Genomic DNA, 13,300 nt, shown 5'->3' with positions numbered 1-13,300 from the left:
GTTTTCAGGAGGTATGTGCCTTATTCATGGAAGCGTTTTGCCAGTTTTGGTACCAGTACTGAAACATGCACCAGATTTAGGTAATTCTTACTACTACAACTTTTATAAACTATGGCTATAACAGATTCAAAAAGAACTAGCATCAGTTTGCAAATAAGCAAACTGGCTAATATTAGTGTTACTAAACCCAGGACCCTGAATTCACTATATCTGATCTCCCACAGTACACAGAAGATGGAAATGCAATTATTTTAGTAAATATAAACTGCCTCAGGACTGACTCCCCCAAAACTGAGAAATTGTGGGGTCTCTGGAAGGCAAACATTCCCTCCCTAGACAGGGAGGATTGGGAGGACTGTCTTGAGCAATGCCCCAAACTGGTAGTTGCATCAAGAGACAAATTAATACAAATGAAAACTGTTACACAGTGTTTACTTTACCCTGGTAAAACCCCACAAAATATATCCAGATGTCCACGTTGTCAAACCCAGATAGGTACCTTTTTTTCATGTGCTTTGCGAGTGCCCCAAGATACAGACCAGCTTTTGGACAGTTTTTCTTTAAACTTGACCTGTCAGTTTCCATGTCTCCTCTATTGCGAATCCCTGATGATGCTCAGAGATTGCATTATAGCAAACTGCTGATTTCTTACTTACTATTCTACGCCAAAAGGTTGCTCATTTGCAAATGATCCTCCTCTGCTCCACCTACTCTGTCATCCTGGGAGGCTATGATTGATGCTGCATTGCCTCTCTACAAACTGATGTACATTAGTGGCTGCCCCTGGAAATTTGAAATGGTGTGGCAGTCGTGGACTTCCCAATAAAGTGGGGTTTCTATACTTGTCGTAATGTTGTACTGCCTCCTAGACTTGGATATCACCTCTCTCCTTCCCTCCTCCCTCATTCCCCCCACTATGTGTCTCCCCCCCCCCTCCTTTCCTTCCCAGAACCCTTCCATGGAAAATGTAGCCTTCCCTAAAGATGTAAATGCCATGGAAGATATTGTGGGTTGTCTGGAAGCGGGTCTCTCCTTCTTAAAGTTACTGAACGGTTTAATTTGTTCCCCCTTATCTTATATTATTTTACTTTATTGTCAACTAAAATTTATGTAAAACCTGTTCTTTTGTACTACCACGTTGAGTTGGTTGTTTCAGTTTTTCTTTCTGTATGTATATATATATTATAGCAAAATACCTTTTTTTTTCATCAGCTGTTAGGATGAGTGGCTGGTTAAAGTTTGCAGGACCTCTGACCCTCTGTCTGGACAGTGCTGATTGGCCCTGTGCTGGCAACATGCACTCTCCCAAAAAAAAAAAAAAACTCCCTAGCAATACACACCAAACTGAGCATGTGCAACCTGTCCCCTGGCTCTGTATATATCAGGAAATATATTCAGTGGAGTCAGTGGAAGAAGGAGATGATCAAACAGCCTTTTTACACAATGCAGAAGATTACCCCTTTGGTTCCACAGTGAGTATAACAAGCATGTTTTACTGCATATATTATTATTGTACGTAGACATATACAGACTAATTTTACTGTTGTGGGTTTAGTAACACTTTAAGATCAATTCTGAATACTGAGAGACACTGGTGGTCAGAGTTGGCCATGTGTGCTGGGAAGTTGTCATTACGGAAATTATTCCTGCATAGGGCTTGTGGGTTGCTAAAACGCTAGGATCCCTGGGTCCATTCAGCAATCTCTGGCTGACAACTGAAAGTAAAAAAAGGAGGCAGGCATGCTGACTGACATAATTGTCCAGTATGGCCAAGTAGAGCCAGCTGTCGGCCTGTAAATCTCGCAGCAGGTCAGCTGAATAAGGCCATAGATGAGGCATCTATTGCCATGATGATGTAGGCTGCAAAGCTGGCAATATTCTAGCCAGCAATGGGCCATTTATACACTGAGGACAGAGTATCCATGATTTGGACACTTCAGCCTCAGTGCCACCCTCCTACATGTGTTAGATACACAGGGCTTTTTTTCAGCGGGAACGTGGGGGAATGCAGTTCCGGAACCTCCAGCACTGAATGTATGTAATAGCATGGGGTGTGGGGTGTGCTGGAGGGTCTATTGATGTTGGCTGCTGGGGGATCTATTGTCACAGGTGGGGATCTGACATTGTGTAAGGGCCTATTGTTTCTGATGGGGAATCTATTGTTGTGGGGGGGGGGGTCTTATGTTGCTGGAAGGGATCTACTGTTGAGGGAGAGGTCTGTTTTTACTGGCTGCTGGAGGATATATTGATGCTGGCTGATGGGAGATCTATTGTTGCTGCTGGATGTGTCTAATGTTTGGGTGGATATTTTGTTACTGGGTGTGATATTTTGTTGTGGGAGGTTCACTGTTGCTGCAGGGAATCTATTGCTGCTGGGGTGGAGTCCGTTGTTGCTGGGGGAGTCTATTGTTGTGTGGGGATCTGTTGCCGGGATTCTATTGTTCCTGGCTGCAGGGGATCTATTTTACTGCAACATTAACATGTTCCATACAAAAGATTTAGCACCACAAAATGATACTTAGTTCTGTATTCTCTAAAACGGGCAGGTGGGTAGTGGGTGGAATCAAGGGACGGTGGTCAGAGGTGGGTAGGGACAAAGACCAGGGGTGACTCAGACGGAGGGAGTTCCTGCACCTATTCTACGAGAAAAAAAAGCCCTGCAGATTCATGAATTTGTAGCACACTCCAACATTTTTCATGTGAAGGAGTGAGAGAAAACATTGTCTACAACATTTCAAAGAGTGTCCATGCTGTGTTTCCATTCATTGTTGATGGCACCCTAGTGTATTCATTTAACACAAATGCTATACAAAAAAAACAATGCATATTAACACTGATGTGCTGCATCAAAAAAATTCTGTATGTTTGATTGTGGTCCAATCTGGTGAATTGCCAGCCCATTCATTTGAATTGCCTAGCTAAGCACGGTGCAGGTTGAAATGCACAAAAAATGCACACTAATGCAAAAGAACAAATATAGCTTAATTCCCACTTAAAGTGCTATATATCTGTCCTCAGCAGCAGGTGCAAAAACAGAAGTGTACTAAAATGAGTGGGCTAAATGTTTTTAATGAAATTATTTTACTACTTTTCTTGTGTGTAGTTTTCCTTTTAGCACCATTCAGGAAAAGGTAAATTATATCTTTAAAAATGCTAATTCAATCATTGTAACAGCACTACAGAAATACACAGAGAAACTGGCACTAGGAGAATCAATTAAGTTACCATACTCTGTCATTACTTTCTAAAGAAGGAATGGTAAATTCCAATTTCCTCCCACACATGTGATTTGTACTTACTCCCACTCTTTCCGCCGTGCCTGGGGCGTGCTTTGCATCTTATGTGCCTGGTGGGCTTTTATGATGTCCTTCTGCTCGATGAGGCCTCCTCTTCTCCTTTTAATGACATGAGGGCTCAAGGGAAATTCGGAGTCCCCTCCGGTAGCCACCTCAAACATGCTGTTCCCTTCGAAAGGGAAGTTAGTCTCCGCCTCCCTTGCTCTGAGATCATATAATGCATCGTAGCTTGCTGTGCGGGACACCAAAGTCTCCGAAATGGTGTCTGGTTCCAAAAGGTTGCAAGAGTGGGTAGCCTGTGTCAAACCCAACCGGTGCTTGCGCCAAGTCTCTGCCTCTGGCAGTGCCAGGACATACCTATGGGTGTCGGCATCCAAGGAAGGTATTCCTAACGGGCTGGAGGGGTCAAGCTCCGTCAGCGTGTGGGCACTGGTTGAACAGGAGCTTAATCCAAGCATCCTTAGTACCATCTGAACACATCTGTCTGCAGGAAACACAATGGAAGAAATGTAAGTCACAATAGGGTCAAGAGGGGTTATTTATAATTATATTTAGTCTATTATTCTAGGGAGCTAAATAACGTATTTTAAAAATTCATATAGCATTACACAATAAAATAAACTCTTTATAACTTACAATGATGTCTCCTTAGAAGAATATAATTAAATCATGAGAAGTAAAGTGTGTGTTTAATCAAATACAGTTTTGCATAGTAGGGAAGATTTAAAGTGTTTGTAAAGTCAAAAATAAAAAAAATTGCACCATCTCTTTAAATTAAATAAATGTGGTCTCTTATGCTTGCACTGCATTTCATGCTGCCAATGCTCTAATATACCTGGTTGATCCTGCCTGTGCTGTTCCTCTTACAAGTCTAGACATGTGCGCCGTCAATAAATTTGTTTTGCTTTGTTACGTTCCGTTTCATATTAGTCGTTAATTCGTATTTCGTAATTAGTCTCCAAAATTCAATTTGGATTCGTACGAAATGCAAATTTTCATTAGGTTCGTTAACTTTTTGTAACAATTATGAACGTTCATTATGATGAATTTAAAAAGCAAAAAATTACGAACGTTCATTATGATGAATTTAAAAAGCAAAGAATACCTTTCTCAATATGGCAGTCGTCGACTCATTATGCTCATTATGAGGGGCTCCCACCATCCCTGTGCTGTGCTGACTTCCTCCTGGGGCTGTACCCCTGCTCTGCTCATTATGAGGGGCTCCCACCATCCCTGTGCTGTGCTGACTTCCTGGGTTTTTAACTTCATCATAACGAATAATCGTAATTATTATGACAATAATAAAACAATATTAACGAACATTCTTATTTTGTCCGATTCTGAATCTCCCATCGACTACCAGTACCAGTCTCCCATTCCCATATTAAAAAGGGTAATTTTCCCAACCCTCACTCAGCAGGAGAAGAAAACCTCTGATTGGTCAACAAAACACCAGTCATGTTTCCGTTGTAATTGTATTTGGATCTGAAATGTGTCAACGAAATTTCGTATACAATTCGGAAGCATAGAAATTCGTATTTTGGATGCTTCCGAATTTGCACATTTTTGGAAATTCGTAAATTCTTACGAAACGAACCACAGATGTCTACTGACTACAGTAGTATGACAGTCGATCCAAGCTACCATGGTCAGTTTACATTTTGTATCATCATGCCAAAGATACAAGCAAGCTGTGCAAGTGCACAGTGTGCCGAAATCTTCTGTGGCCAGTGCGAAGTCCCGCCAATCCCTGCTCTTGGATGGGGAAAAGGGAAAGAAGTGAAGTTTGCTGCTGAGTCTGATTGCCATGGAAACACAGCTTAGCAGCAACATCACTTCTGGTTCTGCCGTAACACCCTGGCACTGGACACGCCTACTGGCAGGTCCGTGGATCACTGCAGAGCTGACAGCGGTCATGTGACTCCCATTGGCTCTGTACCTGGTTTTTCCACTGGTAAACTGACAGTGCAATCAATGTGTATTGCTAGTGCACACACTAGAGCATTAAAAAAACAAGGATGTTTTAAAATGGCTTTGCTCCCTGGGAAGGCTGCTGTCCATCCATTTATGTACAATGGGGAGACAGCAAGTTTAGTTAGTTCGTTAATGCTAAAAAGAGGCCACAAAAACATTAATTCTTCCCTTTGCAAACCCAGATATTATTATATAAAAGCAGCAGTGGCATCACTGTGCTGCACATGAGCACATGCCTGCGCAGAGAGCAGAGCTGTGGGAGGGACCCAGCAGGCCCCACCAACTACAAACTACCAAAAGAAAACTACAGGAGGGGCTGGAGACAAGACATAGCAGAAAGCTCTTGTAAAAAGATAAAGCAAGGTCCATAAAGAGATGGATGAGCGAGTTTGGGGTGGAGAAACTTGAACCCTACGGACTAAGATGGGGAATGCTATTAAAGTTCACATGCATGTAATGGAAGGTGTCCCAATACTTTTGACAATACAGTGTATATATAAAGCCAATGCTTTTTTTTTTTTTTTTTTTCGGTAACCATCAAAATCACAGATAAGAAATAGGACTTTACTGGCAAAGAAAGGAGTACACATGGTATCAAATAAAATGTATTACAAAAGTTATATAAAATCACTTGAGACTGAAATGAGGCCATAAAAACATCTCCGTACATATTACATGCTTCTTCACTGCACTCATCGACTACAACAACCACTTGCAGGATTATTATCAAGTTTCTTATTAACCACAATAACAACAATTGTCTCCTGCAGATGATCCTCATCAGTCAACATGTTTCTCTATTACTTCCCCAGGACATACAGAGGAGAACTGCAGTGATGACTACATAACAAAGATATAAACATTAATAGCATGTTGCGACATACATTATTATGTACAAATAAATCCAGATAAAAAAAATGCAGACCCTTGGTTACTGAAGTATGACTAAATGTACAGAAAATCCCCTGGGTGGGAGCCAAAGAATCAAGACATGGTAAGGCGAGGAGCAGCAGGTCCATGCTATCCTGCATCTGAGATATAGATATATATAATTTAGCAGTGCGATTCTCTGCTTTTTGTGAAAGAGCGCTGTTTTGTGCGCAATCCCAACAAGCAAGGTCTGAACCCAGCATTAGAAGAGATTTTCTACAGGACACTGATAGCAAAAAAAAAAAACGTCAGTGGTCTTAAAGGAGAAGAATGGTTAAAGCTGATTTGGCCATACTTCTGTGGGTCACAGGACTGCACATAGTTCTGCACTTCTGTAACCCAGATTCAGCAGACAGCAGGCTAAAGCCTGCTGATGTCCCAGGCTCTGCGGGAATTCCGCCAATTAAAATCGGGATCTGCCCAGATGCCTCGACCAGCAGTTGTCTCAGTCTCTCAGCGCACCGCTAAGAGCCTGAGCCAGCAGTTCCAATCCTCTCCACAGCTCAGCACTCGGACGAGCACTGGAGGGGCAGAGCACAGAGCCGGTGACCATTTAAAGTGTTTGTATAGTCAAATTTACAGGTAAGTCTATAATAAGGTTACCTGTAGGTAAAAAGAAAATCTCCTAAACCTGTACGGTTTAGGAGATATTCCCCTCACAATGAGCCGCTGACTTCAGCGGTGCATGCGCACAGGGGATTCTCGGCTGAAAGTCTGGCAGATGCCAGACCTTTCCGGGAGGAAAACTCCCACGCGCATGCACGGGAGTGACGACATCGCAGCCCACGGCCACTCACACTGCCAGAGCCGCGATACCCGGAAGTTATGCCGAGGGAACATGTCGGCTCCCTCAGCGTGAACCGAGTGAGATGCCAGCGCCTCGTTGTAAGGTAAGTATTTCATAATGAGCTAGTATGTGGTGCATACTAGCTCATTATGCCTTTTCCCTTACAGGTGTGAAAAAAAAAAATGATTTTGCATAGATCAGCCCTGATCCTCCTCTTCTCTGGTCCCCCACCAGTGCTCCTGGCTCCCCACCCTCACTGAGAGCCCCCATAGTGAGTCGCTTGCTATGCAAGCACTCATGTGTGCTCACTCCCAAGCCATCTGTGTGTGTCCACAGACACACAGAGCGCAGCTTGGGCCCGCCCCCGCTACCTCCTCGCATGATGGATCAAGATTAGGTTCAGGTAAGTACAGTATGGGGGGGGGGGGGCTGGGGGCTTCGGCCTTTAGATTCATGGTAAATCATCTTGGCTTTACATACAAGTTTTAAATATCATGACAAAGTATACACCTTTTAAGGCCCATATCCCCAAAAAAGTAATTTTAATTCATAGCTACTCTTGGGGAAAGCATCAATAAAGAGAGGGAATGTATGGGAATGTACGGCAGAGTCCTTTCTGAAATTCTGATATTTAACATCATCGCCTACCATATTTTTGTGCACCAATGTCTCAGTTTGTCCCTTGTATTATATTTAATTACTTTAATAATAAAACATATACAAGACATGCCATGAGCATAATATTGGATAATTTTCCTGACGATGGAAAGCAGTTAATGCCGGGGCGGCAAGGGGATAGCAAGATAAACCTTGAAAACCTAATTAGCGATTTTGGATTCAGTGAAGAGTTAGGCACAATGTCAGATAAGGTTGCTTTAATCCAGCCCTTGCAGCTTTTTAGCTTTTGCTATATGACTTCTTAAGAACCCTCTGCTCCTTGCGTTCCGTATGAATTAACGTGTTGCTTCACTTGTATTTTACCAACGAGAATTCCTATGCTACTATCACGGTGTTTTATATAAAGGCATAGCAAATTTATTTAAATTCCATTAGCATTTCTGAGAATCTGGCTTCTATGGGAAATTAAAATAGTACATACAATAAATGGATCACCATGGTAACACCTGAAGCCAATTAACTTTGAGAGTTAGAAAAACAGCACGCAAAATAAGACTAATCCATAAAATACTAACTAATTGTGCTATTTATCAAAGTCAAACGTGTTGGAAAACCGAGTGCTTCGAACTGTACTCATAGGGAGAAGGGCTGGCATAAGACTTTCCATCATGGCATTTTTATTGCTGATGCACTTTGAATGACAATTGCACAGACATACAACACTGTACCTAAATGAAATTTTTATAATTTTTTCCACACAAATAGAGCTTTCTTTTGGTTGTATTTTATCACTTCTGCGGTTTTTATTTTTTGTTAAAAAAATTTAAAACACAATTTTTTTACTTTTTTTAAAAATGTTTTATATTTTGTTATACAATTTTGCAAACAGGTAATTTTTCTCCTTCATTGATGTATGCTGATGAGGTGACACTGATGGGCACCAATGGGTGGCAGTGATGGGCACTGATGGGTGGCAGTGATGGTCACTGATGGGTGGTAATAATGTACACTGATCAGCACTGGTTGGTTATACTGATAGGCAGCACTGCTAGGTGGCACTGATTGGCACCACTGGTGGGCACTGATAAGTGACACTTGTGGGCAATGGCAGGTGGCTCTGGCAGGGGGTACTAGTGGCACAGATGAGGCAGAATTGCCTCTTCCTCTTCAGGACCAATGTCCCTTGCACATAAGCCAAGAGGTTAAAGAGCCAAGCTAACAACATCCACTATAGTTTACAGTGGACTCTTCTGGATTTAGGGCTTATCCTTGCCGGAATGTAATATGGTTACAGCTTAGACTAAGGTAAGTATATATGTGCCATACTTGTGGGATCCAAATGAAATCTGGAATTTACTACAGTAGGCACCGTTACTATAATTATTGGGGCTATCTTTCAAGTCCTGTGTCCAACAGCTACCCTACTGCATTATGAACACAATTTTTCACTTGGCATGAGCACCATTTTAAGAGCCCTTTAATTATTAAATTATTATTCTGACCAATTAAATGAATCAACGCCTAATGCTTGACACGCCTAAAAGCATCTAGGCACGTTTACACTCATCAAGCGTTTATTACGTCAAACGCTGCAGCCAGGAGGAAAGGAGGAAAGGCATATAGGAGAACTGAGCAAACACCCTGTGTGCATGAGGCCTTATAGTGTAGATAGGGGTATAGGTTATGATTTTAGTGAAAATTATTTTGCTAAAAAAAAAATTATTTTAATGAGGGCAAAATGTCTTTATTTTTTTATTTATTGAACTGCTTAGGTCAAAGCTAACTATTTTACATCACTTTTTTTCTGTACTTTATCAGTGTTCTGATAATTTCTCACTGCCCGTTAGTTGAAAGAACCATTTAGAGCCCATTCCACGCTTTAGAACCACCAAACATCTTGAATTTGCGTTCCCCATTGATCCTATTGGATTTTGTCAAAACTGAGAAATTTTGCCAAAATCTCCTGATTTTACAGGGAAATGCAGATTCAGATTTTTACTCATCTTTAGCTAAAGCATAACTTTAGGCAGAGAAGAACAATAATTTTAGGTCTTTTGTATTCAACAATCCCAATCAGACTAAATGTGTTACCACTCTTTCTTTTTATAGAAATTGTCTTAGTATGTATTTAGGTGTCTGTAAAAAAAACTATAGAAAACTAGAATAATGCTTGAAAGAATATGAAATCAAATGCATTTTAAAATGAAAAGGTGTTGACCCTTTGATCAGCTTAAGTAGCATTAAAAATAATCTTAGGAGGTCTAAACGTTTATACCTACTTTACAGCACTTTTTTTTAAATGCAGAAAATATATTTTATAGTGACTTTGGCTTAATGAAATTAAATGTCAGCAGGTGAGGTAATTTCTTATAGTTTACACTATACTACACGACAGTAGTACAACTTTCATCCTACTTTGCTCTGCGACATCAGTCCTACATTGATGCTGCGGCCCCCCACCCCCACCCCCAAAGCACCTTGTCCCAATGTTGATGAGGACAAGGGCCTCATCCCGACAACCCTGGCCGTTGTCGGGGTCTGCGGTTGGGGGGCTCATCGGAATCCAATTTCGGCCGCCCACCCTATGTGAATGAGTATGGGGTACAGCATACCCCTACCCATTCACCTGAGGAAAAAAAGTGTCAATAAAAAAAACACACTAGACAGGTTTTTAAAGTAATTTACTAGGCAGCTCCGGGGGTCTTCTCCATGCTTTCCGGTTCTTCTCCCGCTCTCCAGCCTCTTCTCGCAGTCTCCGGTCCTTCTCTGCGCTCTCCAGCCTCTTCTACCGGGCTCCTGCGTTATCTTCCATCTCTTTTACTAGTGTTAGCCCGGTCTTCTCCGTCATCGTCTTCTTCCCTCTTCTGTTCAGGGTTGTCGGGAAGAGGCCCTTGTCCTCTTCAACATGGGGACAAGGTGCTTTGCGATGGGGGGGCGCAGGGCGCTCTCCTGCCCCAAAGCACCCACCCCCCATGTTGAGGGCATGTGGCCTGGTACGGTTCAGGAGGGGGGGGCTTGCTCATCCCCACCCCTTTTCCTGACCGGCCGGGCTGCATGCTCGGTTAAGGGTCTGGTATGGATTTTATATATATTAGTAATGGCAGTGATCAGTGACTTATAGCGGGACGGCGAGCAATCTGACACTTTGTGAGAACTGACTAACTACCAGTTACATCTCCAGTGACACTAATACAGTGATCAGTGCTAATAATATACACTGTACTAATTACACTGGCTGGGAAGGGGTTAACATCTGGGGCAATCAAAGGGGTAAATGTGTGTGTGTGTAACAATGTTTATTATGTTTAAGATGTGCCAGTTTTCATTCCCTGCCTTGCAGGTAAACAACACCAGCACATCGCTGTCGTCATAAGAGCTTTGTGTTTATATACACAAAGCTTTCTCCTGTCACACGATCCGTCAATCGTAAGGTTTCGGCTATAAATCATTGGCTGGAAGCCGCTGATCCGCATGTGCTGGAGCCAGTGACAGCACAGCCGGGTGGGCTCATGCGCGGCCCTCTACCTGGAAATGCAGAGTCACGTGTATATACGTGATTCTGCACAGCCAGCCTGCTCTATAGAAGTAAAACTACAGTGCACAGTCAGCAAGTAAATAATTCTGCTTTCCAAGCTACAGGACACAAGATTGGCAACAAGGAAGTCTCTCTCTACAGCAGCCTGCACCTTTCCTTTCACCCCCTGTTAAGTCTACAATTACTTTTATTGCTTGAATTAATATGTTTGAGAATTACATACTTGCTGCTAATTAGGAGGACTTACCGCTAAAAAATGTCCTTTCCTTATTCACTGCCCTATCACCAGCAGATGACACTTTTGATATGGCTCTCACTGCGTTAAAGAACCGCTTTGTGCCTAAAATAAAATTGGCTGCAGAAGGATATAAATTCTGCCAGTGTGGACAGTACAATGGCAAATCAACAATACAGCTTATTATAGCAGCTTTGAGAGAGTTGGCTGTTACCTGTTACCTATGAGCTTGGCACTGCTCAGTCCCCCAGACTATAGAATACAACATACAGAGGGTGGTAAAGATAAAGGCCGCAACAAAACAATTTTTTTGAGGTATTTTTTTTAAGGTGTATGGAAAAGGGTTATTCTTAGTTATCGTTACTGTCTGTGGCTTCCTGCTTGTGAAAACGATTACATCACGGCACCCTGTTCTCCCGCTCTCTACACATCTCTCTCACCAACCCATACCATCTACAGTATGTGCTGGGAGAAAAGAACCTAGCCAGACACCATCCTGTTCCCTGATGCTCACCTGAAGATCCCACACCATCTATCTGTGGGGCGCTGAGCAGTTTGCCCTTTTTCTGCTGCTCCCATGTGGTGTTATCACATGTAGGTTGCAGATCTCTTTTCCCTTGCACCAACTTTTTCACTGGTGAGCACAGCATGCGCTCGCTGCCTGGGCTTTTCAATACCCAAAGTCAAAGAGCTTGCCCCTGACTGCATTCTTGATGCAATCAGGCAGAAATGGAAGCCACATGTCATAAGGCCAACCCTAAACCTTTGCTTGTCCTCTGGATGCTGATGCTGCCTGTTTGGAACTGGGATACAGCAAGGCCACGCCTGTACTCCGCCAAATCCAGAAACCTGTGATCTGCTGCTTTGTGACTTGTTGCCATGTGATCTGCTGCCCTGTACCCTGCTGCCATGTGAGCTGTGCCCTGTGAGTACCACCTGAACTATGATCCCTTTTGCAATGTGCTACTTGTGTGGACTCCGAGTTGAGGCCAGGACACTTGAGGACCCTGTGATCTGCTGCCCTGTGAGTTCACATCTTGCTGTGATCCCCTACTGCATGTGTGGACCCTGAGTGGAGGTCAGACCACACAAGTACCCTGTGATCTGCTGCCCTATGAGAACATTTTTTCTGCGTTTCCCTCCTAAAATGTACTACATGCATGAAGCCTGAGATAAGGCGAGGAGAGATAAGACCTTCCTGCTGTGGATACTAAGTTGAAGTCAGGCCACACAAGGACCCTATGACTCGGCTGCCCTGTGAGTACCTTCTTGCTGTGTTCCCCTCCTGTGATGTACTACATGTGTGGACCCTGATTTGAGGCCAGGCCACTTGAGGACCCTGTGATCTGCTGCCCTGTAAGTACTTTCTTGCTATGTTCCCCTACTGCAATGTGCCACCCCACTGGATCCTAAGTTGAGGTCAGGCCACACAAGGATCCTGTGATCTGTGGCCCTGTGTGTACCTTTCTTGTTGTGTTTCTCTTCTGCAATGTGCTACCTGCATGGACCCTGAGTTTGGCCAGGCAACACAAGGACCCTGTGATCTCTCGCCCTGTAAGCACCTCCCTGCCATGTTCCTTTAATGCAATTTACTACCTGCATGGACCCTGAGTTGATGCCAGGTCATATTAGACAATCCTGCTGGTCTCCCCCTCCTGTGACCTAGAAGCCTCTGGTACAATCCTTGCTGTCCCCTGTTACCATTTTCCCTTGCGGTATTGACTCGGTTCTTACTGTATCATGTTGCTGTTCTCCCCTGGAACCCTACTGGATTAACACTAGCTTTACCTCAGATGATTATTACTGTGACTCTGGACTTCCTTGCTGTTCCACAGTGCTACTTTGGGCCCCTGGACTCAATACTTGCTTGCTGTACTGAGTTGCCACTCTGGACTTATCAGTTATGTCCTGTTCCGGCTCCATGA

General features: G+C 43.2%; 1 protein-coding gene across 1 annotated transcript in view; it reads right to left on the bottom strand.

Moving 5' to 3' along the window:
- The window catches only part of LOC143927142 (uncharacterized), a 565,755-nt gene that overhangs the window by 267,510 nt on the left and 284,945 nt on the right, over nucleotides 1–13,300 (bottom strand). The window contains exon 2 of the mRNA XM_077451093.1: nucleotides 3,300–3,780. Within this exon, the coding sequence (XP_077307219.1) occupies nucleotides 3,300–3,766 (467 nt within the window). The 5' untranslated portion in view covers nucleotides 3,767–3,780. The remainder of the gene's footprint in view (nucleotides 1–3,299; nucleotides 3,781–13,300) is intronic.

This window comes from Lithobates pipiens, unplaced genomic scaffold, assembly GCF_037356315.1.
Source record: "Lithobates pipiens isolate NorthernLeopardFrog02 unplaced genomic scaffold, aLitPip1_a1.2 Scaffold_23, whole genome shotgun sequence".
NCBI classification, from domain to species: Eukaryota; Metazoa; Chordata; class Amphibia; order Anura; family Ranidae; genus Lithobates; species Lithobates pipiens.
This window is presented reverse-complemented; position numbering and strand designations above follow the sequence as displayed.